The sequence below is a fragment of the Cottoperca gobio genome, chromosome 12 (genome assembly GCF_900634415.1).
Source record: "Cottoperca gobio chromosome 12, fCotGob3.1, whole genome shotgun sequence".
In the NCBI taxonomy this organism is placed as follows: Eukaryota; Metazoa; Chordata; class Actinopteri; order Perciformes; family Bovichtidae; genus Cottoperca; species Cottoperca gobio.
The window spans coordinates 12,983,422-13,009,667 of NC_041366.1; the positions used below are offsets into that span (position 1 = coordinate 12,983,422).

At 41.9% G+C, this 26,246-nt stretch overlaps 1 protein-coding gene across 8 annotated transcripts in view; it reads right to left on the bottom strand.

The window, feature by feature from the left end:
* Positions 1-759: 759 nt before the first annotated feature.
* The window catches only part of nup214 (nucleoporin 214), a 35,404-nt gene continuing 9,917 nt past the window's right edge, over positions 760-26,246 (bottom strand). The window contains exons 15-37 of one of the 8 annotated variants that reach the window (XM_029444376.1): positions 25,888-25,971; positions 24,291-24,440; positions 23,780-23,938; positions 23,575-23,678; positions 23,305-23,484; positions 22,809-22,897; positions 22,593-22,676; positions 22,138-22,449; positions 21,683-21,850; positions 21,249-21,357; positions 18,847-18,910; positions 18,070-18,139; positions 17,805-17,889; positions 17,295-17,347; positions 15,665-17,185; positions 14,442-14,509; positions 14,143-14,320; positions 13,830-13,982; positions 9,709-9,880; positions 8,584-8,729; positions 7,785-7,824; positions 7,155-7,221; positions 5,590-6,335 (exon numbers count right to left, since the gene is read on the bottom strand). In XM_029444376.1, the coding sequence (XP_029300236.1) occupies positions 7,191-7,221; positions 7,785-7,824; positions 8,584-8,729; positions 9,709-9,880; positions 13,830-13,982; positions 14,143-14,320; positions 14,442-14,509; positions 15,665-17,185; positions 17,295-17,347; positions 17,805-17,889; positions 18,070-18,139; positions 18,847-18,910; positions 21,249-21,357; positions 21,683-21,850; positions 22,138-22,449; positions 22,593-22,676; positions 22,809-22,897; positions 23,305-23,484; positions 23,575-23,678; positions 23,780-23,938; positions 24,291-24,440; positions 25,888-25,971 (4,020 nt within the window). In that variant the 3' untranslated portion in view covers positions 5,590-6,335; positions 7,155-7,190. Of the gene's footprint in view, positions 1,092-5,589; positions 6,336-7,154; positions 7,222-7,784; positions 7,825-8,583; positions 8,730-9,708; positions 9,881-13,829; positions 13,983-14,142; positions 14,321-14,441; positions 14,510-15,664; positions 17,186-17,294; positions 17,348-17,804; positions 17,890-18,069; positions 18,140-18,846; positions 18,911-21,248; positions 21,358-21,682; positions 21,851-22,137; positions 22,450-22,592; positions 22,680-22,808; positions 22,898-23,304; positions 23,485-23,574; positions 23,679-23,779; positions 23,939-24,290; positions 24,441-25,887; positions 25,972-26,246 lie in introns of those variants that run through there. The other 7 variants (XM_029444377.1, XM_029444374.1, XM_029444380.1 and 4 more) reach the window with 7 other exon arrangements.

Below are 26,246 nucleotides of genomic sequence, written 5' to 3' on the forward strand. Positions count from 1 at the left end.
CCACTTTTAGTTATTATACAAACACATTTTTTTAAAACTGAGACTACTGGCTATGGCAGGCAAGAAAGAAATATACTAAAAATACTTTTTTATGTACTTATTCCCTTTTTAATCGCTTCGAAGGCCTTTTTTCTCTCCGGGGAATTCAATGCATTTTTAAGACTTTTCCAGGCCTGCAGGTACCGAGCAGACGTGATTTTTTTTAAATGTAATGCTGCAGCAAAGTAGATAAATCATTGTTGTGCTCAAGTCAGGCACTCACAATACAACCCCTACAGTTATGTTCGAGATTGGTGTTTAAACAACATGTACATCAGGACAACATCTGGACCGTCAGACTGAGCCTTGAATAAATAATTTAAATGGAAAATGGCACTATACTGTGTAGTAAGCAGTTGTTGCTTACTACACAGTATAGAGCCATTTTAAATTAACGACAGCCATTGAACGCTGAACATCCCACAAGCTGGAACAAGAGCACTTATAGGCAAACTTTAATTGCCATCAGTGTAATTACAGCATGTGATGTAGTTGGATCCTACACCACCCACACTCTGCCAAGGCTTTTGTAATAAACCCAGACATCACAAGCAGCTCCTTTTTATTATTATTATTATTATTATTATTATTATTATTCTAAGCTGAACTACTTTATGACAAGTTAAACTGAACACCTCATCTGACCGGTGACTGCCTTGCTGGTAATTAATTTCTGTTAATATTAATACCGTCACCTACATTAATAAAACATAAGTCTCCTTTCATGTCATCGTCACTTTAATTTTTCTCTCTCCACAGTTGTACAGTTTAAATCAGCTTAAAAAAGGTCGAGAAAATCCAGTGGGAAGAGGTCAGGTCTAAAACAACAAAAACAAAAGGGAGGGGGGGGGGGGGGGGGAGGGGGAAGCAGATAGAGCGAAAAAAATTCAATTATAGTAATTTTTCTAAGGCCACATTGATGATTCTTTACACAGCCAGGGTCGGAGTGCGTGTAGTTCCAGGTGATGATGTGCTGCCACGTGGTGATACATGTCCACGCGTCTTGGATGTGGAACCGCCTCCCTTTGTTGTTCTCTCATGTGGATCGGTGGCTGTTGAGAAATGTCAAAAACATCAAAACATTTTCATTACGATTGATAGCAGCAAGGACAAAAGTGTGAAACATTATTCAACGGCATTTCGCTTAACACAAAATTCACGGGTGTGGACCGTCATGGCTCGTCATTCAACACCAGTGTGTCATGTGTCGCGCCTCCATGTAAAAACAACAAGACATTCAGTCCACTTGTGTGCACTTGGTACCACTTTCAGCACATTTTATAAAAGGCTTTATTAGATATAACTAGTATAATTAGTAGCTTTATAGCGATAAGTATCAGTATATCAATTCCACTCATTTATATAGAATCTAAAAATAGCCACAGACTGTCAATCTTAAGTCAGATGTTTCAAATATACTACAAAGTAGAAACAATAAATGATCAGGAGATGAGTTGGTAAGGACAGTGTTATATTTTGCTATCTGGCAAATGCTAGAGCTACACTGTGAATCATTTTAAAGCATTCTCTTAAAAACAACAATGGCTTGGATCAGTACCTACATTGGGCGGCACACTCGGGACATTATCCCCAATCAAACATGTTTGGATTTACTTAATGCAAAAGCTTAGTGAGCACACGGCCGGTGACTCTTATGCTTATCCTCTTTGACCAATCAGAAAGAAAGCCAATGTTTACGGGTAGTTTGCCTGTTAAAACAAACATACCATAAAGAGAATGACAATGCTAAAACTCTTATTTTTTTAGATGCCAATAAGCACATGACCTGTTGTCAGAACAAAGTGAAAGCTCGTACTGTTTGTGCCGAATCATTTGCGATGTCTCATCAGCAGACTTTTACATTTTATTGATGACCAATCATTTTTGGGGCGGATATGGATTTAGTCAATTTATATTGCCTACATATGGGCAGTGCAACACATCTGCTGACATCAGCAGTGTTTAATATGCATTTAAATGCGAGATGCTTGCTTAGTAAAAAAAAAAAAAAAAGAGGGGAAAGTCCAACATTCAGCAAATAAGAGCGACTGTTTAGTAAGATGCAAGAGCTGAAACTGAAATAATCTAGAAGGGATATTGACGTAATAATGCACGTCCAATGCAACGCAATGAAATCTTACTTCAAGGAGGGTTAGGGTAAAATAACAATATAGTTACATTTAGGGTCAGTTCTGTCAAAGCTGATGCAACCTGAGTGACGACTGAGACCGAAGCTTAAGCTCAAACTAGGGAATGCTCACCTGAGTGGCAAATTTAGAGGTCACACACACACACACACACACACACACACACACACACACACACACACACACACACACACACACACACACACACACACACACACACACACACACACACACACACACACACACACACACACACACACACACACACACACACACACACTGGCATCTGTTTACTGTCTCGTTTCAGATGTTCCCTAACGCTTACATTGAAATAATGGAAGATGAGAAGGACTTGTGATGAACAGGTTTAAATACTTTGTATGGCGACACCAGAAACGGCAGTTATCGTCTTGGTAGATGTGTTGAGTTCTCATTAAATGCCTTCCCCGTTTGGCTCTGGTGATGCTCAAAGCCTTCCCCCTGACATCTGTGATAATGCCTGACATCCATGATCAAGTCCATTAGATAAGACTTTAAGCTCATTCTAAGTAATCCATTCACATGCAGTGTAAGTGTTGAAATTGCTGTTGCATGCACCTGTTTATGTTGTGTCACATGTAAATGGAGAGGGAGTGTCGAGTTCTTTCTGCAGACACAGGACTCTTCTTCTGGACATTTTGGGGATACTTGGAAGACTAAATGTGGCTTGATTTGAAATTAAAACTCAGTATAAAGCTTCTTTGAAGTATCAGGATAAGTAATGACACTGAACTGCGTAATCCCTGTGAGTCAGTTAAAGACAGAGAGGGAAAGAGGAACTCGTGCAGGTAGGTAATTTAAGGTTATGAGGTTTGGATGGACTTACTGGTAAAGCTGCTGGGGTGTTATTTATCATGCATGATGTTAATGTCAGTGCTGCTATAATGCTTAAAGCTGTGCTTAGCATTTAAGAGTGAATACTGGCAAACAGTGATCATGTCCTTACATTCTGCATCTTAATAGTACCAGGACCCACGGGACTGTGGGACAGCAGTTAAAGAAGGGACAAACGTGTAGCTCAGGGTGAGGAGTTGCACACAATAAAGAAAACTATAACATTGTAAAATGCCAAAGTCAAACGTGGTAAAGAATACGTCTAAACTATATTTATATGAGGACTAAGAGAAGTGCAGTGTCGGTATGCAAATTTATGGAATTATATGACAGGCATCAAAAAATCAAATTGTCCACAGACAGAAAAAGATGTTGAACAAGACAAAGAGTCTACAGCCATGCTAGCGGCTCTGCAAGACGCTACTTAGGCACAGCGGCGCTTTGAGCTAATTACATCAGCAAGTTAATACGCTCATAATGACAAAGCTAATATGCTGATGCTAAGCAGCTATAATGTTTGTCTACATTTAGAGTGTTTAGCAAGCTAACATTAGCTAATTAGCAATAAACATAACGTACAGCGCGTGGTGTGAATGTCATTAGTTTTGCAGGTATTTGATCATAAACCAAAGTATTAGAATTAGAACAATTTTGAACGTTGGCGCTATCCATCCATAGCTAGCATGGCTAAAAACCTTGAATTGAACCAATATGGTTACAGATGGATTTAATGTTAAGAATACAAGCGGTCTGAGTCTTGTTGCTCTGCAAAGTAAGAAAAACTGACATTGGTACCCACTGAAATATGCGTGTCTTTCTTAAGTCACTTCTTTTATCTTCCTGGTTATTTTTAATAAACCTTTCAAACATTTCACAACGTTCTCCAATTAGGGGGGAGGCCTTAGATCCGCAGTGCACCACCATGTCAGCACAGAGAGAAGAGAAACACGACTATTGAATTTGGATCATCTGTGCAGACAAAATGAGCCATTAGGGAAAATTGTAGCATGCCGTTTCAGAGGAGCTGGTGCTCACAAATGCTCTGGACAACACTCACCTCACACAATAGTGTGGCTGGTGCACGTACGGGAGACACTAGAGTGACCAGACTCAGCATTCACCACTGTTCATAGAAATGCCTTAAGACCCACAAGAGGCGCCCACTGAAGTGTGCAGTGGCACATGTACAGATGATGAATGTCAGCAAAGCAATGCAGGATGTGCTCAAGAGCCACTAATCATCACTCACTTGGGGGGGTGGAGGCTGGGAAAACACAGAGAATGAAGGTGGGGTTGGGGGAGGGGGGAGAGGTGATTTTGACTAAGCTATTTTTATCTGGATTCCATGAAGACAGCTGCCATCCTCCCGAGCGTTTGAGACTTTCCATCACCAGAAACAGTGACACGAGCAATACAACAAAACAAGTACTGTCACTATTGACTATATCTATTATAATAATAATAACATTAAAAAAGAATCTGTCTTTGAAGCGTTCATAGAGGCCAGTTTGTAGAGTGGGTGCTGAAAATCTCATAAGCTCATCCGCTTTAGCCGACAGCATTACAGACTTTGGGCTCTGTAACTGCCCGTGTGCCTCTTTAATCTGCAAATGTGTCCAAACTGTAATTCTTTACCTGAAACATCGAATAGAGCTGGTGCTCAAACATCTTTGTGATCATGGATGCAACGCGGCTTTATATTTTATTTAAAGTCTTTTTTTTCTACAAAGCCAACGTCTTTCTGCAGGCAGGTCTATTCTTTATATCTATCAAAGACTAAAATCGGGGAATGTGGATGTGACCATTTCGGCATGTGGGTGAGTTCAGGTCACATTTTTATGACCCTGACATTCCCGTGCCACTTCAGAGCAACCAGGACTTCTGCAACCCAGTTGGTGTGGGACGCGAGATAAGGATGGATGGAGTGACAGTGACATGCTCCAAAGACATAAGCCGGGAATGTAATTCTGTCGATGGTGGCCAAATGCCACAACATCGAGGCTCCGATACAAGCCATAGTTCCCCCATCAGCATTCTCCCACAGCCCAATTTAGCTCTGTATGCGAGTGAATGGATTCCTTACTAAAGATGGAGGAATGAGCTGCATATCAAGGATTTAGCATTAATTAGTGAACCGTCTACACTATGCCATGCTATTCTGAATGACACCTCATATTAAACTGCGTTCAGTTTGAGATTTTCAGAGGTATTAATTAAATACTAAGCAGAGTGAAGCTGTTTTTCCAACTGTGAAATGCATACTGTAAATGTATGTTAAGAAATTACACTAAAAAAATTACAAAAGTATAAAGTATGTAATTTGTCAGCATGCTGAAGGCTTTACTTTTTAAAAAATGTTTTTATACTTTTAGCTTCTGCTTAAATTAGCTTCCAAGAATGCAAAGAAGCACTACATGAATTACAACAATAATGTTTGCTTTTGTTCTGTTTGATAATCACTAGAATGAATAAACATAATCTATGAGCCATTAACATGACTGCTTAAGAAATACAATTTTGAATAGACAAATAATTTGAGAAATTTCATTTATTTCCATGTTTTCATGTAAAAATATACATCAAGTGGGATTTACTGCAAAAATCATTTGAAAAAGGAAAAAATCTAACTTTTTTTTTCCCCCAACAATTCTTTCTATCACAGTTCAAAATGTTGCGCTTGTTGAATTGTTCAGTTACAGATAAGACTGGACTGAATGACTTTAATTTGCCATGTTGATAACACAATTTCAAATAATAAGATGGAAGAGTGTACTGTTCAGAAGCTTGAATGTTTTTGTACGTGTATTTACGAAACAAAAACTTCAAAATGCAAAACAACAATGTACTACATTTTCTGAAGAAGCTTGTGGACCAGTTTGCAAAAAGAGTTTTCTATGATTCTCAAAAACCTTAAAAAAGGAAACCCGTTTCTCCAGGTACCTCACTAAACCGTCTAATATTTGTATAGATGTCAATACTTGATCCTCCTGTATCCTATTAAAATACTAATATCAGGCATAAACTCTCCAAATGAATATATATGTAGAGAATGAATTGCAATATGCAAACTGCTCAAAAACCTGTAACTTCTTTCTGAAATAAAAAAAAAGCTTTCTATGAAAGGAAAATGCAAGTATATCTTCTAATTCACTTTATTTAAGCCAAACGATCTTCGCCCTTTTCCCTTCACCCATTATGTGGCACAAAGAGCTTGATTGCAGAAAGTACTGTAGCAGTGACGTGGAGGTTTAATAAAACTAGCTTCTCCAACTTGATCTGGAAAAAGAAATGACAGACAAAGCAGACAGGGAGAGATTATTGAAAAAAGAGTTTCAATACTTGAAACGGCACCAGTTGTAGTATTATTAGAATTACCACAAGATCTGTACAAGTTTCCATTTAATGCTCTGGTGCTGTTATGTACATATTGCATTTAAATATTTATGTCAGCATGAGAATGATAAAGCTTCCAATAAAAAGGGTTGGAACAACCACACAGATAGTCTACGTGAGGCTGAGGAGCTATATGTTTTTCTTGTGGGGGGGTGGGGGGTTTAAAAGAAGATTATATGAGGAAATTGGGAATTTTAAGGAGGTTCAACAAACACGCAGTTGGACAGACAGCTTCATATTTAAAAAACAAAAAAAACAAACACACATGAATAAGCATTTTCTCAAATATCACTGTAATTAAAATGGCAATAGGATTTTTGCAACCAGTGAATATGTGAGTTTCACACAGTTCAGGACTCAGTGTGTTAAACACAGTGGATTCAGGATCGCCTGGTGATGTCTGTAATTTCATTTGGATGTGGGTTTTTTTTTTTGTCTGGTTGTGGTGGGCTGTTAAACTGTGCTACAACATGTTTTTGACTTCGAATTTCAGCTAAAAGAAAAAGAGAGAAGAAGAAGCTTGTTTTGCATATTTGCAAGAAAACAATAAAAATGCAATCCAATAAAGCAAATCCAGTTTAGCAAGGAAACACAAAAAGCATTAGGATCAATGCACTACGTGAGGAAGTCACAAAAGAAAACAACTCAACAAAGGCCGAGCAGGATTATTAACAAAATGTGAATGTGTCCAAGTGGCTAAACCTCGTCTTGACACACTCCCGCACACTTCAGAGTGCATCACACTGGAACACACCCCGAGGACCTCTGGCTGCCATGTGACACGCAGCAGCGAACGGAGGGAGAGGCAGCAGAAAGGAAGGAGAGGTAGGAAGTGGTATTGAGGGATGAGACACCGAAAAAGGAGACAATAGGATGGGAATGAATATCTAAATCACAAGGGGGCAGTTATTAAGAAAGTTCTGCTTGAGCTTTCAATCATGCACCACCCATTTCAGGGACAGCGACTTTCCACAGGGGGTCAGAATGATGCATTTTTAGCCTGTGCGGCTTTGTACAGTATTTGTTGAATTTTTGTATCGGATCCCATGTTTAAGCAAGCTTTAATGTATCATTCATTTATTCCCTCAGTATTTCAATACAATGAAATAACAATAAAGCAGAGTCTGACTTTAAACTAATAAAGAAAAGGAAATAAATGAGGGTAGGTATTAAATCTGAAAGGGTCTATGGGGAGGCATACTGTAGAAGAGAGATGTGAGCTTCAGCAGCGTTCAAACACCACATGCACAACACACTGCTGACAGGGAGGACAAGAGAGAAATGTGGGTCTGTCCATTTATTAAATCACACACACACACAAAAAAAACTTACTGGTTTGCAGACCCAAAGGTGTTTGGGTGTCCAGAAAATCCTACGAAATGAAAAAAAAAAAGAAGTGATAAATTGGGTGATTGCAGTAATAAAACATTATGACTGTGGAATTTGTGTCAAAATATGACAACCCACAATCCTAATGCAATCTTACAGTGCGATAACAAGCTGTGTTCTGCCATGACCTGACGCGGGGCTAAGCTTTGCTACCCAGGAACATCAAAGACAGAGACAGAGAAGGCGAGAAAGAGAAATAGATGAAAAGAGAATATTGATGGTCTGCTGTACAATATATACATGACTAATGACAAAGCCCTTTAGAGACTCGAGAGAAGCAAAGGTGAACAAGTTAAGGAGACGAGAGAAAAAAAAAAATACAAAATCACACAGAAACGCGTGGTAGGAAGACAGCAAGAGAACTCCAAATTTGGGTCAAGCATGAAAACATGCACTCATGTTTGGTTGTAAGAAATATAACTATTTATTTGGAATGAAAATCATTTGCTGTTTCAAATATTTATTTTGTTGAAAAACAGTAAATATAGTTTATTTTATTACTATTTTAATAATAAATAATGTACGTCTGCATTTCAAAGATTGCTAAAATCCCCAAATAAAACTCATTACTGTTCAACTGTGCCTGATGTTAGAAGAATTGCATACTGACTGCTCTTGAGCTACTGACCGCGCTGGCTGCGTGCATTATTTATCCAAGTGCTGGTAAGCAAGAGGACATTTGAAGTTGATCAGGGAAGAAAAGAAAAGAAAAGAAACAGGGCAACCAAAGTAGTAGTCTCACCTCCCGCCTGTGGCTGCTGTCCAAAGCCTGAGAAGCTGCTGGGCTGACTTCCAAACCCAGGTCCCTGCTGGGCCAGGCCCCCGAATGACGGAGCGCTCTGATTGGCTAGAGCACCAAAGGACGGGCCGCTGGGAGGTGAGGCAAACCTGAAAACGGGAGCAGACACGGAACGTTGTGATGTGGTAAACAGTAACAATAAGGTACAACTGCTACAATGACTAAATTAAAGTAAATATCTGATACTGAGCCAATGGGCTGGGTGTCATTGAAATGCCCTGCTTTCAACCAGCAATGTATTTGTACAAAGAGAAGGGAGATAGGACAGAGAAATTACTATATGTATGTCTTTCTTGTTTAGCTCCTTCCACGTAAACATCCTACCAGGCAGAAGGGGTCAGATGGTGTGTTAGTGTGTGAGGATTGAGAGAGGGGGGTTTAAGCAGTAATCCCACTCCCATCGAATCCCAAGGGAGAGAACAGGGAGAATAAGCAAAACAGAGGCAGAGAGAGAGAGAGAGAGAGAGAGAGCGAGAGCAAGAGCGAGCGAGAGAGAGCGAGAGAGAGAGAGAGAGCGAGAGAGAGCAGGCCAGTTTAATCTGCAGGCAGCATGACCCCGCAGTGAGATTATCTGAGTGGAGTAATCTAGTCCTGCACAGGGCTCCAAAGTTTTGGGCTCATAGCCATGCTCTCTGTAACATAACACTAGCACGTGGTGGACACACAATAATGATAAAGACGGAGAATTAGAGTGGGAAGGAGGGAAAGATCAAATAATCCCCTTTCCAGTACCTTAAATTGAAATTGGAAATTAGGCTGATTTGCTGGCAGGAGTAAGTGGCTTTGAGTTAAGATTTCTTTCTGTCAAATCTAAAACTTTCTTTTTAATGACACCCCTGCCACCTCAAGTTTTAACTTTTGGGGTTAGAAGAAAAGAACGTTGTGTGCGTATTACAGTGTGAAAGCAGCTTACTTTAGTACAAAAAATAAATAAATTAAATTAAAAATCTGCATTTATTACTTAATGAATGTGCAATATATGTACTTATTCCTAAAGAAATTAATATTTTTGGAGAGAAACCTTTTTTTTTTTGTCGAACCTTCCACAGAGCATATTAGGTTTCTTACCCATATCCTCCCATGCTGGAAGCAGCGGTTCCCTCTCCAAACACTTTACCAGCTGAGGGAACCATGTTGTTGGCGAAGGAAGGGCTTGAGCCAAATGTTGCTCCAGCACCAAATGCTTGGGAACTACCAAAGGAAGGGGGACTCCCGAACACCGGAGCACTGCCAAAACCACCTGTAGTAGGGAAAATAGATAAGTGCTTAAAAAGGCTTTGAAACAGAAAGCAGCGGAACATATAGGGAGTTACATGGGCCTTAAAACTGTTTCTACAAAGAAAAGGCTTTTGAAGCATGGTGTGACTTTAGCGTATTTACATAGGATATTTCACTGCTTTTCAGACATCCCTGTGGAAGTTGGGGGCATTGAACCTGAGTGGGCGATGTTCAAAACCTCTATTGCTGAAGCTGCGGTGAGGAGCTGTGGTCTCAAGGAACACCGTGGTGGACCCCGGTGGTCAGGGAAGCCGTTCGACTGAAGGAGTCCTTCCGGGTATGTTATCCGGGAGGACTCTGGAAACAGTTGCAGGGTACCGACGGGCTCGAAGCCTCTGCCGTGGCAGAGGCAAAGCAGCGGGTGTGGGAGAAGTTCGGAGAAGCTATGGAGAAGGATTTTCGGTTGGCACCAAGGTGCTTCTGGAAAACCGTCCGGAACCTCAGGAGGGGGAAGCAGGGAACCATCAAAGCTGTGTACAGCAAGAGTGGGACTCTGCTGACTTCGACTCTGAGAAGGTTATTGGGCGGTGGAAGGAGCACTTTGAGGAACTCCTGAATCCGACTAACACGCCCTCTATGGTAGAGGCAGAGCTGGAAGCTGATGGGGGACCATCGTCAATTTCCCTGTTGGAAGTCACTGAGGTAGTCAAACAACTCCACAGTGGCAAAGCCGCAGGGGTTGATGAGATCCGTCCAGAAATGCTGAAGGCTTTGGGTGTTGAGGGGCTGTCTAGGTTGACACGCCTCGTCAACATTGCGTGGAAGTCTGGGACAGTGCCTAGGGGGTGGCAGACCGGGGTGGTGGTTCCCCTATTCAAAAAGGGGGACCAGAGAGTATGTACAGGGGTATCACACTTCTCAGCCTCCCCGGTAAAGTCTACTCCAAGGTGCTGGAAAGGAGGGTTCAGCAGATAGTCGGACCTCTGATTAAAGAGGAACAATGCGGATTCCGTCCTGGACGTGGAACAACGGACCAACTCTTCACTCTCGCAAGGATCCTGGAGGGGGCCTGGGAGTACGCCCAACCGGTCTACATGTGTTTTGTGGATCTGGAGAAGGCGTATGACCGGGTCCACCGGGTGATACTGTGGGAGGTGCTGCGGGAGTATGGGGTGAGGGGGTCACTTCTGAGGGCCATCCAATCCCTGTACGCCCAAAGCGAGAGTTGTGTCCGGATACTCGGCAGTAAGTCGGACTCGTTCCCAGGGAATGTTGGCCTCCGCCAGGGCTGCGCTTTATCACCAATCCTGTTTGTAATTTTCATGGACAGGATATCGAGGCGTAGTCGTGGAGGAGAGGGGTTCCAGTTCGGTGGTCTGAGGATCTCATCGCTGCTCTTTGCAGATGATGTAGTCCTGATGACGTCATCGGTCTGTGACCTTCAGCAGTCACTGGATCGGTTCGCAGCCGAGTGTGAAGCGGTTGGGATGAGGATCAGCACCTCAAAATCCGAGGCCATGGCTCTCAGCAGGAAACCGGTGGATTGCCTACTCCGGGTAGGGAATGAGCCCTTACCCCAAGTGAAGGAGTTCAAGTACCTCAGGGTTTTGTTCGCGAGTGAGGGCACGATGGAGCGAGAGATTGGCCGGAGAATATTGTGACGAAAAGAGAGCTGAGCCAGAGGGCAAAGCTCTCGATCTTCCAGGCGATCTTCGTTCCTACCCTCACCTATGGTCATGAAGGCTGGGTCATGACCTGAAAGAACGAGAATCACGGGTACAAGCGGCCGAAATGGGTTTTCTCAGACGAGTGGCTGGCGTCTCCCTTAGAGATAGGGTTCTCACCAGCTCAGCCATCTGTGAGAGACTCGGAGTAGAGCCGCTGCTCCTTTGCGTTGAAAGGAGCCAGTTGAGGTGGTTCAGGCATCTAGTAAGGATGCCACCTGGCCGCCTCCCTAGGGAGGTGTTCCAGGCACGTCCAGCTGGGAAGAGACCCCGGGGAAGACCCAGGACTCGGTGGAGAGATTATATCTCCTCACTGGCCTGGGAACGCCTCGGGATCCCCCAGTTGGAGCTGGCGGATGTGGCCCGGAGAAGGGAAGTTTGGGGTTCCTTACTGGAGCTGCTGCCCCCGCGACCCGACCCCGGATAAGCGGTAGACGATGGATGGATGGATTTCACCTACTGTATGTCAAGGGTATTTTTCATTTCATGGAAGGCTGAACAGTTCTGCTTGGCCGTCTGTGTAAATATCTAAAATAACTACACATATATTCCACGTCTACCTAAACGGGTAATTACTGTACACAAGTAGATATAAAAGTGATTATTGTTTGTCCAATGTCCATGTCAAATGTTCCCTATTGCATCTCACAAGAAATAGTCTGAACATAGGTGAACACAGTTACGATACTGTGTCTTATTGTGTACAGTAAATTATTGTTTTGGAACAACACACTGACAGCTTGAAGAGAGGATGACTACTTCACACCAGTTCAAAGCTTCAGAGGTAGGAGTGGCAGGGGAGAAAGGGTGTACTGAAATTACAGCCTGGCTACCAGCATGCCGGAGTAAATAATTGATTGAGCTAATGTAACAAGATTACATTCCCTGTACATTCGCCAGTGATAGGGCATTAGTGTGCTGAGTAGTAACAATATCGCAATGGAGCTAAGGTATGTTTTGGATGGCTAATACAAGTACCAAGAATTATTTGGTAACCAAAACAAAATGTTAAAAAAACAGAAGCTCAATTTGCATTTTGTCAAACTAAGTTGGGAAGGAATAAAGTTAATTCTTCATGCCTAAACTTTCTCTATAGCTAATTAAATATGCACATTATCCACCTTTAATTGTTAATCTGCTAGTCTTGGAGCCTGGGCATACAGGAGCATAGAGGGCAGTTTACTCCATTTTTATATAAAAATAAAATGGGTTAAGGACAGCAAAGCACTTTTAAAGTTTTAAACTAGATCTGAAAGAAAAAGTAAATCAACAGAAAAATAATCGGCAACCAATTTTGACTATCGATTAATCGTTAAAGTACATTTTTAGGCAGAATATTTTTTCTCCAGCCTCATAAATGTAGAGATTTCCTGATTTTCTATCATAATAAATACACAACTGAATATGTTTGTGTTTTGGACCAACAAAACAAGACATATGAAGGCTTCACATTGGACTTAAAAAAACTGGGATGGACATGTTTCACTATTTTCTGACGATACGAATAATTGATTAGTCTAGAAAATAGTCGGCAGATTAAATCGATAATAAACATAATAGTTAGTTGCAGCACTAGACCTTTTTTTCCCCCACAACATCACAGCTCTATTGAGTGACAGTATTGAAATAATGTGGCTTAAATAGATTTTTGTGTATCAAACATGTATATGTACTGTGCCTTTTAGTGTTAGGAGGTAACATTGCATCATCAGCAGTACTCTGGCAGGTCATGACAAAGCCTGACTACCTCACTTTCTGCTCTGCTGGCCCGAGGAGATAAGGGCACTTGCTGTAGCTCAGTTGATAAAGGAGAACGCAATGCCAAGAGTCAGCTAATGTGTAAAATTCCATGTTGTATAGGTGTGTCTATTATAGCCATCCCTCCATCACTGACCCTCACACATCACCAAAGCCCCAAAGCCCAAAACAGTGAATATCAAACCTAACTAATACAAGCCCTATCTGGTGAATGTGTGTAAGCGTAAAATTATTATCCAATAACAGAACTATTTACATTTGCTAAGGATTTTGCATAATTCTAATTAAGAAAATGAATCCCTACCCTCAGGGCGTATGAACAGCACAGGGAAACAAGTCTGGTCTAAAAATGTCAGCACTATAAATGATCTGATAAAATGATAACTGCAAAGTACAAGCAAGCAGCACTTTTATAGAGTGGATGAGGCAGGAAGGACTGAAGAACCACAGTACTATTAGAATACAAAGCAATATGGAGGAAAGCTATACCTGCTTTTGCCGGAGAAGCGAAGGAGCCAAATCCCTGGGCTGCGACACTCCCTGCACCGGTAGTGAAGGTCCCACTAGGTTTCTGTTCGCCAAAGGAGGTCTGTCCAAAACCAAAGGTCTTGGCACTGGTGTTCCCAAACAGAGTGTTGGCACCTAGAGGAGAAAAAAGGCAGATGCATGCATCTTTCAAGGACAGCAAAGTGCGTTTCTGATACAGTTTCCATTTGGCTTCCAGTGTGGTTAAGGTGTAACACGCACTCAACAATATGTGAACAGAAGTTAGAATTCATCAGCAATCTTTTTTTTAGCCTACCCGTCTGAGCGGGCTGCCCAAACCCTCCGGTGGGGGCATTGGTGCCGAATGGGTTTTTGTTGGCAGCTTCTTCGCTCGGTTTGCCTCCAAGGCCAGTGAAGAACCCTCCACCAGCAGTTGAGCCGGCTGGATTGGCTGAATTTGAGCCAAACAGAGTCGCACCAGATGACGGCTGCTGCTGGGAGAGAATTGTTAGCTATACAATGTCTCCAGAAGAACAACATTTTCTATTATATTTTAGGACAGTACTATGTATTGGTTGCTCTATCAATGAATTAAAAAAAATCAGTGGATGATACCTGTCCAAATACACTTCCGCTGGTAGCTTGTTGGCCAAACACAGGGGTGGTGGGAGAGCAGCCAAAAGCTGTAAAAAGAAGGAAACGGAAAATACAGCCAAGATTAAGACATGTTTTGTTAACTCTGCACTATTAAATGACATGTAGATGATTATGCCTTATACATGTTCTAGTCAACACTATATGTATATCTTTCTTTTCTTCCTCCAGCTTCATAAAACAGGATGAGTCAACTCTGGAGACCCCCCCCCCCTCCCCTTTAAAATCTGTGCACAGGAGTGACAGGCTGCGTCTAACTGCTGAGCTGATGCATTTACATCAGCTGTCCCAGAGACACAGACATTCCCATACTGTGTTGGGAATTTAGAGAATCTTTGGGAATGGGACAACTCCCCTCATGCCACCCTCCTTACTGCTGCACCTCCCCAAATTTCACAGCCGGTCCCACACCTCCAATCTACTCAGGCAGTAAACTACAGGGTGTCTTCTCTCCTGCGGGGTGATGGCCTTTTGACCAAAACAAGTGTCACATTTGACTTCAATCACCACCAAATGTGCAGGCTGGTCAGCTGAATGAGTGGATATTTTCACACAGCCTCCTTTACGGCCCACTGCCCTCGATAGACAGAATATAATTAAGGGGTTGCCTGACGTTGTTAGCTTAAACAATGTCAGACACGACTTAACTATTTGTAGCCGTGTAGTCTGATTAGTAAATATAACACCACATTGAAGGAACAACAACCTCTCTGGCTGAGTTGTTGACTGTAGTGAGTCAGGTTGAGTGTAGCACTGGCCATCAAGGGACATTGAAACTATAATTTGCATATGTCATAGCACATGGAAGAAAAATTTGAAAATAATTTAGATCTAGCCCAAATAACAATGGTGAGAGGGGCAGAGACTTTCCGAATGAGAGAGAGGAGGAATGCACACCAGTGTTAGAGAGGTGCTGACAGTGAAAACACAGGTGTGAAGGAAAATAGTTGCACACTCATAGTCACGATGCAAAAGATGCCAGATACCCAACGTTAAAAAGGACAAATAAATTATATCGGGAGTTGTGAAATCTCTAATCTTTACAAATCACTTCGTTCTATAGCTATTACTACCTATTGCAGCCCACATAAATGTCAGGCTTCTGTATAAATAAATAAAACTGTTAACCACAAACTCCTACCATATTTTACAAATGAGCATTAAGAAATAAAGTGCAAACTCACACTCACCGGAGGGCTGTCCAAAGCTGAATCCTGTAGATGAGGATGTGGTGGTATTACTGCCAAAGACAGACCCTTGCCCAAATCCAGAGCTTTGGCCAAATGCTGGTGCTGTGGTTTGTCCAAACAGCCCAGAGCCAGTGCTGCTGGCTGTGTTGGCACTGCTCGTGCCAAAAGAGAAGGAACTGGCATTGGTAGCAGTAGCAGCACCGAAAAGACTTCCTCCAGTAGTCGCACTGTTAGAACTTGCCCCAAACGCAGATTGGCCAAAAGAAAAGCCCCCAGATGTGTCAGTGTTGCTGGCAGGCTGGCCGAAGCCACCCACCTGGCCAAACACAGATTTGCCAAAACCAGTCCCAGTTGTTGCACCAAACGCAGTTGAGCCAAATCCTGTGGATGCCGGAGCTGAGGGGGCCAAGGCAGATGGAGGTGCAGCAGGTTGCCCAAAGACAGTGCTAGCAGCAGTAGTTGTTGTGCTGTTAACAACAGTAGGGGTGGGAGTGGTGGCTGCGGCAGCAACTGTGTTGATAACTGGTGTAGCTGCTAGGGAACTGCCGTCTGTTATAGAGGAGGGAGGTTGAGAAAAAATGGAGCCTGGTTTGTCAGAACTAGGCACCTGAAACACTGTTGGAGCTAACTGGGGGATTGGTGCTACAGCAGGCGTAGCAGCAGCTGTGGGCATATGAGCAGTGGTGGTGGAGCTGTCTGGGATGGCTTCTATTGTGGGAGCCGCAATGGCTGGTGTTGGAGGGATTGCATCAGTTGGCTCGGTGATATAGGGGGGAGGGTCTGGGGTCGGGGCAGTTGTGGCCAGAAGCGGTGCGGGTGTTGGTGCTGTAACTGTGGCTGCTGTTGTTTCTGTGATGGCTGCATTCGCTGCGGGGTCAGGTACTGCAAGGGGACTGGGGGTCTCTACAGCTAGTCCAGGAGCGGGTTCTCTCTCAGGGGGTGGGGTAGGTTCTGAAGGTTGTGGGGAAACCTTTGGCTCCTCTGAAGAAGCCGCAAGAAGACTACCGAAAGACGTAGGTGAAGCTGAGGCAGTTATGCTAGACTGCGGAACAGAAAAGGCTGGCTTTGGGTTCTGTTCAGGAGGCTTGAACAAACTTCCTGATGCTGCCCCCTTGGACAAGTCAGCTGCTGTAGAGTCTTCTGCAGACTTTTGGAGACCTGCAACAAAGCTTAACTGTGCACCCTTGCCCATACCAAGTCCAGCTTCCACAAAGCTAAATGAGCCAGCAGCGGGTTTTGTGGATGAATCTTTCGCTTCTTCTCCGTGGCCCACACGTAGTCCAGAGAAACTGCCCAGGGTCTCCCCCCCAACTGTCTTAACGGGCTGTGGCTCTATCCTGAGGGCAGTTGTGGTAGAGGCTGGTTTGTCTCCTGACGTGTTTAGAGCCAGGGTGGGAGACCCAGTGCCAAGAGCAGGGGAGGTGGAATTTGGGGTGAGGGAGAATGGCTCTTCCCCAGTCTGGCCAAACATCATCTTGCCATTTCCACTAAAAGAGAATTTATTCACATCCTTAACTGGAGAGATGGGGGGGGGGGGGGGGGGGATGAGAAGAAAATGATGAGCGTGTGAAGATTTGACATCATCCTATAACTTTTTAATATCAAGTTGCTGTGTTGTTTTTACCTTGTGAGATTCCAGCTGCCTGTGTAACAGAACCAAAACTGTAGCCTGCAGACCTGCAAAACATAATTTAAGTCTCAATGAACCAAAAGTGATAGCTTCTGCAATGAGACAAATTTCCAAGTATAACAGAATATGTGGGCACGGTATCGTCACAGCGATAGGGAACTATAGGTGACTTTTCACTCCAGGGGCAGAGGGAGGCATTAATAAATTAACAACATAATAACAACATTATTTTGGGCAAGTACACGACCAATTATATTGCTCCAATAGCTACTTCCAACCACAAGCTGGCAGTCAAGTGCAATTTTATATGATGGAAGGAATAAGTTGGTTGCCCCAAATCACATTTGATTGGTTAAATAAATAAATTGATGAAATATTAATCCTCAAAAAAGATTCTCATGAAAAAGGATCTTTTTTTTTAACGATAAATAAAATCATGAACATATAATACACACAATGTTAGGCGTTCTTTATATTTCCGAATGCTTTCAAAAGTTGACTAACCCTGATGCGAAGGAGAAACCTTTGCTGGCACTTTGCTCTGATGAGCTAGCAGGAGCCACTGAAACATCTGTTTTGGATGACTGACCTGAAAGACAGAAGTTAAAGTCAATAAAAATGTATCACACAAGGTGTCCTCTTGCAAATCAAAATGTCAACATTTTGCATGTTGTCAAGAATCATAAGCAATGTTCTCGACTGCGATTTGTATGCGTTTACGTGTAACCAAATCAGGGCAATAGGGAAGAGGAAACTTATGTATGCTCACCAAACACAAAGCTCGACTGTGGGTTGGTTGTACTTTCAGCGGACATCTTCTGGATACCTTGGGAAGGATTCTGCACAGAGAGAACATGCATTGGATATTAGAGCTTAATTCTGCAAAACATTAAAGCATAAATAACACTCTATATCCATCATGTGTACGAGATTTTAAAAAATCAATATGCAGGTTGGAGATCAGTATGTTTGGGTCATTCCCATTAAATTGAACTTGGGCCTGAACAGTGACGAAGATTTGTACGAGGAGTTCCTCTGTCACCTAACTGCAATTTGTAACATCAACGAGCAAGGGAGCTGGGACATTTCTCACCCCTGCAGTTTATGGTCTGTCTTCACATACAGAACTGTCAGCAATCTGTGAATTCTCGCACGTTGAATGTTCTTTAAAAAATTGCAGGGAGAGGGGTACTAACACTGAATTGGCTTGTTTGTGTATTTAAGTAACAGCAGGTAAATGGATTAAAACATTGAAGACATTAATGCGCCACGCAGTTTAACTCGGAAATCTCCACCACTGCTGGTTAAGTCAATATTTTAATTTGAAATCAATTAATTTTATTTTGTATATACGGTAGGGGGGGCTTATATTGGTAAAATTTGATTATTTTTATACGCTTCATCAAGGTTCAATCAATTCTGTAATAATATTCGACTCGTTAGCCATTCAAGATGTATTTTATATAGAGATATAGCTGTGTGGTTGTACACATATATGACAAAATGAACAACAGCTTAGTGAGTGATGGATAAATATTGTACTCACTCGTTTGGCCTGGTTGGAAGAAACTGTTGCAAAGACCGGAGCTGCTGGATCTGGTGCTGATGAGCTGGGAAAGAGATCAGAAGAAGAAGTTTTGTTATTTATGCCACATTTTGTTATTCATGTAGTCCGCATAAAAACAAATACCACACACACACACACACACACCTTAAAATTTTGTGAATCTCCACAACCCAAAACCTGGTCTTCGCTACCCAATATGTCCTTTGTGTAGTGGTGGATAGAAATTAAATCATTAAATCATCCTGATGGTTTAAGATCACATTTCAGGTCTAAATTAATGATAATTAATCTGTCACTACGTAGAATTTTAAATAAATTAAAAATTGTTTGAAGGATATATTTATTTGAAAACGTTCTGGTAAAATAAAATATATCAAGCTGGATGATTTGAAGAAAATGTGAAATATTCAGGTAAAAAAAGGCATTTTAGTGTGGAATCAGTGATAAGTCCACTTTCATAGTCATCGTCCTCTCACAATGCCTTGCTTGGCTCGTTTGTATGTTATTGTGAGCAGGCTTGATTTGGGAAAAGCCCCGAGGAGGGATGGCCTGCCGAAATATCAAGCATAAAAGTGGAGCACAGCGCAGTGAGGCGGAAAGAGTAAAGTGCAGGAGACTGGAAGGGGCAAAACAAGAGAGTGTGAATCATGGAGTGAATAACGAGACAAATGAAAGCCATGAAGAAAGGGAAGTGAAGAGGCTAATGGTATGAAAAGAGACAATTAAATACTGTGCAGACTAAGTATTCACACTGTTCTGTTTTGGCTCCATTCTCCAGTGTATTGTTTTTTGTTTTTAAATGAAACCGTCCACTATAAGGTTATAGTCAGTGTTGAATATCATCTGCCCCTTTTGTACTAGCCCCAGCTATACAATACAAGACTGTTGGCATCTGCCAGTCCTGTGCATTGGCAAAGATTAGGTGGAGTCAGTGACCTGATAAATCTATGCCGGGGAGACACACTCAAAACAAACACTGGACCCCTCGAGGACTGTTAGTGACAGACTGTCTACTCACTGTATCAGAAATAGATGCAATAGATACAGGCATGATTTAACGCCATAAATATCACAGCATTCTTAATATTACATGGATAGGACACATTGGATACATAAAAAAGCACTTTATAAACTAAATGAGAAATAGTGTAAAATGGGAAACTGCTAAATCCTAATAAACTTCGTCTGCCATATCAATTAAAACAAAAATGCTCCGTTACAATTTAAAGGGAACTGCATGAAAACCATATCTTGACTCAATGATTCAGGGGCTAACAGCTAAAATGTTTCATCGGTAAGTGCCTACAAAGTACAAATATTGTGTAATTCTTACCACCTATTCTGCAAAATAAGGTAATTAAATAATAGTGTCTGCCTGTAGGTTTGTCAGAAGCAGTCTTAGTAATCTTCCAGTGCCTAATGAAGTGCCAGTTCTCTGTAAAGCTCGCAAATTACAGTAGGTGTAGTGATATCATTCTCACTGTATCACAAAGGCTGTATCCAGACCAGAAAACTCCAGCCTATACCACAGAACTTTGGACATATTCCTGACTAACTGTCTTATTACATTACATTACAGTTCATTTAGCTGACAGCTTTTGTCCAAAGCGACGTACAAAAAGTGCAAACAATCATGGAGATACAACTCTTGTAAGTACAATAGCTTCAAATAGGAACAATCGTATAAGTGAACACTGTCTTCAAATAAGCCAGTTTGAAGTGCACCAACATAAGTGCAACATACAGAAACAATAGAATACAAATTCAAATATTAGCTAGAAATAAGCCAAACCAATATAAGTGCAACATACAAAGAACAGTTATTTAGTTTTCTTCATTCGCCGAGGTGCAGTCGAAACTGTCTGCTGTCCTGACATCAATGGGGAGGTCGTTCCACCATTTTGGAGCCAGGATAGCAAACAGGCGGGTTTTGTTTGAGGGAAATCTGGGTCCCACTCGTAGTGAGGGAGTGGCGAGCCGATTGGTCGACGTAGAGCGAAGTGAATGCCCTGGGGTGTATGGTTTCGACCATGGCCGGGATGTAGGAAGGGGCTGATCCATTCACAGCACGGTAGGCCAGCACCAGAGTCTTGAAGCAGATTCGGGCCGCCACTGGTAGCCAGTGAAGGGAGCGGAGATGCGGTGTAGTGTGGGAGAACTTGGGTAGATTGAAGACCAGTCAGGTTTGGGATTACATATTGTAATCCACTTCAGTAACCTGTAGATTTAAGTCTATACAATGATAGCTAGCTGACGGAATCTGACGCAATATACAGTCCGTCAAAGCCTCCCCTACCTTTGAACTAGAAACTAACCGTCACTTACTTAAGGAAATGTCATGACAGAACTCAAAAGAAATCTATATTATTTTAGAATTTTACCTGATGATATTGGAAACTGGCATAGGAGGGCCTTTGTCCCTCAGCTCCTGGACATTGACGACAGGCACAGTCTTCAAAGTGGACTCTGTCAAGGAAGTACTGCCGACAGCTGGAACACACAAGGAGAGTTTATATTAAAAACAGAACATTACAGACATATGTATTTAAATAAATGTAATGTTTCCATAGTGATTGAAGCCAGGTTTGAATTTTAATGAAACAGATTATAGGTGTTTTCAGATGGGGCACACACTGTGCTTGGATATAAAGCTACCAGGTTCACATTATTTGGTCCGACGGTCTCTGTCTCCCCCTGGTGAATTACACTGGGCATGGCAATATTATACAAACTACTTCACACAGTGCTGCCCATAACGACTTCTATTCACATTTAAAAATAAACAAATAATTACTGTGGTGACTGTTCTTCCTACCTGTCTTCTGATTGGCCATCTGCCTGCGTAGAGCAGCAGTGGCTGCAGCCTGCTGGGCAGGGTTGGTGACAGGGATGTTCCTGTCAGTTGGAGGGGCTCCATGTTTTACCGTCTTTGTGGCAAGAGCAGTGCTGTCAGCCCCGCAGAGGTTGATCTTATTGGTTGGAACTGAAATATCAATACAGTGAGCAACATTTATGAAAGGAAACATGTCTACTTGTTTAGCAGCTGCACTCTGTGGCCCCGTTTACACCTGGCATTAACATGCATCTTGGGTAATTCAAGTGGAAAGCTCTAAGTACGTCAGTTCACACCTCGCATTAGAATGCGTCTCCACGTGTGTCTCGAGTGACCACTTGTGAACAAACACAAACATTATTTCTGTTAAAACCAAGTGTAAACAGGGTCTGTGTTACTTGTGACATTTAAAAGCAGTCAGCAATAGTTTTACTCACCAGGGCTGGCAATAGGGCTGAGTCCAAAGCCCATACCCTGTACAGAGTGAATCTTTGTTAAAGGGGTGGACTGGATGGCCCCGAAGCCTGGCTGGATAGAGGGGGTCCTCACGACTGTGGGGTGGCGGGGGGTGTTCAATGCTGGAGAAATGATACTAAGGGGAAGAGGTTCTAACTGAAGTTCCTCCTCCTCCTCCAGCTCCAAGTCAGCTGGGTGAGGCTCCAGGGACTGCGACAGGGAGGACGTAGAACTCACATCATCCAAGTCCTCGTAGTATTTAGGTGAAAGGAAGGCCGAGCGGGACAGGTTGGCTAGAAGAGAAAAGATGAAGAACATCTATATCACCGATAACTGTGGTATAGTGGAGATACGGTAATATTTTTTAAACACCTTCATCAACATAAAACATTTCAACATCAATCTTTTCTAATTAGTTTGAGCAGGATATGTTTACCTGGTGCAGTTGAGCGGACAGGAGGCATCTGCCCCTTTGAGAGGAAGTTACGCAGCTGGGACTGTTTCACCGGCGATATCTTGACTGCTGGAGAAACATTTATAGTTGGTACATGTTAAAATTAATAAACATGATATCCTTTATTATTCTTATTTTAAATATATATATATATATATATATATATATATATATATATATATATATAAAAATATATACCTGGAGATTTGGATTTGGGCATAGGAGGGTTGTTGTCCAGCCTGGCTTTCAGGAGCGCATCCCTTAAACTCTCAAGCTCGCTTTCCAAACTGTCATAAAACACAGATACAAGTTGTTGAAGTTGCAAACATCTTTTCTAAGAACTATTTGCAGTGTGCTGATGCTCATTATTAGAAATTAATGTCAATATCCAGTAAAGGCTTCCACACTGAAAGAAATGAGTGCAAATAGTGATTATTCATAGACTATTGTGATTATATATTAAACTATTATGTATCCAGTTGTGAAAACAAATAAACTAAAGTTGAATTCATTCAGCTTTAACAATTCAAAGACTGTATTTAAAATGCAGCATATTTAAGTCAATGGTTAACTTGAAATAGAAAGTCTATAAAGTGTATTCGGTCACAACAAACTACATCTTTTTACAAAATGTAATGTAATGTAATGTATCTCAGATATTTTCACATTCCTCCATCACTACTCCAGCTCCTACCCAGCAGTTGTTTCTGCAGCAGTACTACAGTGTATAGTTAGAGGGGTAGTCTTGTTGTAGAGGCGCAGAGAAGTGAGTTGCTTAACCAACTGGTCCAATCGGTTCTTCTGCTGGTTGATGATGTACAGGTTGTTGGCCAGTGTCGTGAACAGACCCTCACGCCCTGGCACCACCATGTGTCTGAGGAGAAGATCAGGATTTTATAACAAATTATACTTAACCCCAAATCTTTTCGCCATCAAATTCTCTAATATATTTAGTGCTGCTTACTTCTGCTTTTTCTTCTTCTCCAGGTGTTTCTCCCATTCCACATCCAAAACGTCATTGACATCTTCCACAGCAAACATAACATACTGGTACAGCCTGCGAATCTCCTAAATAAGAAAAAATAAATAAAATAGTCAAAATGCTGTGAGCGTGAAGCCATTGGATTAAAAAGCTTTACGAAAAGCATCTACTCATGCAAACATTTCACCTTGAGCTGTTCGTCGCTGCGGGGGTCCAGAGCTTTTATGTACAGCAGCTGTCTGTAATTCTTGTCTCTGCTCAGCTCGCTCTGGGCCTTTGCATCTTCTGCCCCAGCAAAGCCCTCCAGTAAGGTGGTCTTCAGTGCACCAATGTCCCCATGGAGAGACTGCGAATCAGAAAAAGCAGGTTGGTAGAACAGTTTTTGTCCTCTTCAGTGCCACAGTTTTTGCTTTGTTTTTGGGAAATACCAATACGACTAAAAGCTTGTTTGTATAGGATATATACTGTAAAACAAAAAAAGGAAATAGTATTTAGGGCTGTACAAAAAATGTTTTTGTGCACTTTTCAACATCGTAGTTAAAAAGTAAGAGGAAAAGAAAATAAGCTACATACAAATGTTCTTGTTTATGTGCTTGCCCAAATAGTATTACCAGAATATAGAAATGTTATGCATCGTCTTCCCAGAGGGGAAGATGGTACTCATGTTTTTATTTATCTGGAGGCAGCTGTGGTCTTACCTCTGTTGTTTCCTTGATCTCCAGGGTGAAAACATGGAAGTCCTCTGACTCCTTCCTCAACTCCTTCATCTCCTCATTTGTGCCAACCTTGAAGTCAGCTCTTGCGCTTCGTGCCTTAAGGTCATCCAACTCCTTCTGGAAGTGTGCAATCTGACGACAAGTCAAAGACATGCTTAGTTACAAACAAAGTTAGAGGACTCATGTTGACACTAAGAGTACATGACATGACACACCAGCAATTGTTCACTAAGTTTTTATGTTAAGTCCTTCCTAAGTACTTAGTAACTACAACAGTAGCACGTTTAAAACTAGAGCATTAAATCAAAGAAATGTCTTAGCTAATAAAGATGTGTATGCATGTATAAAACATGTGTTGCAGTCAGTCAACTATGTAAACAGGAAGTAACTGTAGCATCACATGCTGTGACAGAACTTCCAAAAATAATCTTTTTAGGATGCAAAATTATGTATTTAACTTAACTGCCAATCCTTTGTTATGGCATGTACAGTAGGCAGGACTTTGCTTGATGTGTGTTTCAGAGTTAGAAGTATGTATGCAGTTAAGAGTGAGTGGGAAATAGCCAATTAAGCTAACCTAACCAACGTTATTGGGTCATTTAGTTTGATGTTATTAGTATAATACTTTATGACCTGAGGTATATTTTGCTTTTTGTGAAATGTAGTCTACCCAGTTTACATTGTTAAAAAGCATTTTGATCAAGTGCTAGATACGTTGACCATATTCCCTTATCTCTGTTACGCTACAATCTGAACATATATTAACAAGCTACCATCAGTTCTGTCAGTTAAGGCCCTGTCACACAGTTCCGTATGGCAGAAACGTATACAAAATATCAGCAATACGCTCGTGTACGTTGATATAAATTAGGGGTAAATTGTGATCGTTTGAAGGACGCAGACGATATGCCGAACACGCCAGACATACGGCCCTGTCACACAGTTCCGTATGCCGGCGTATATGAAAATTAGCTCACAGTTTGTCAGTCCAAATACGGCCAACCTTTCCACAGCTGTGTTGTAGCGGACGTATACATAACTAATTATTATACGTATGTCTAACCTATTGATAGCGTATCACTTACTCATTTAAAACGTATCAGAGCTTCTGGTCAACGGAGCTGGAAAAGTGCCAATTGGTTCATGTCATGCTGATGCTGGAGAACGGCTAAAATGTACTCTTGTCGCAGCCTCTCAGCATCCGCCATGCTCTCTGATGCTGGTTGATGTGTTCATCAAGACGTGCTGTGAAGAAGTGAGGATGAGCTACTCACAGGGACCCTATATACTATATTCAAACCCCAATAAGCTCCCAAAACGTACTGTAGAAACACGTTTAATAAGTTACTCCGTCGCCAGGGATAAGCTTAACATAGGTTACAAATAGGTTATCGACTCGTTATCAATAAATTGGCTGTAGGGTTCATCGTCAGGGCCTTTAGCTAACCTAGCTCAGTTAGTCAGCATTTTCTTTCCATATGGTTTGGGCCATGAAATTCTGACCTTAATATATTTTTTTAAGTTAACCAATGAAAAGTGGTGCAGGGTACTCCAGTGTGTACTGGATGATATGCCTCACCTCCTCCAATATACCGGCCATAATGGGATCAAAGTCTTTTTTTTGCTGTAGCTGCTTCTCCAGGGCCTTCATACTAACAGCTGCCTGCATCGAGAAGAGATAGAGTACATCAAAACCTACAGTTAAGCCCGTACGAAACACACACAACCAAAATAAGTTTGAGCAAAAAAAACAAACAGCAAGAATTTCTGTAATCTGATATAGCTACACTGCCATTAACAGTTGATTCAGATCGAACATGCTGTTGCTAGTAGCAACCGCTACCAGCACAGTTCCATGGCAGTTTAACTGACACTTATTACATCCACCATTCTCTCAGATCTGTTACCAAGCAAATGTTGCATATTTTATCTACTCCC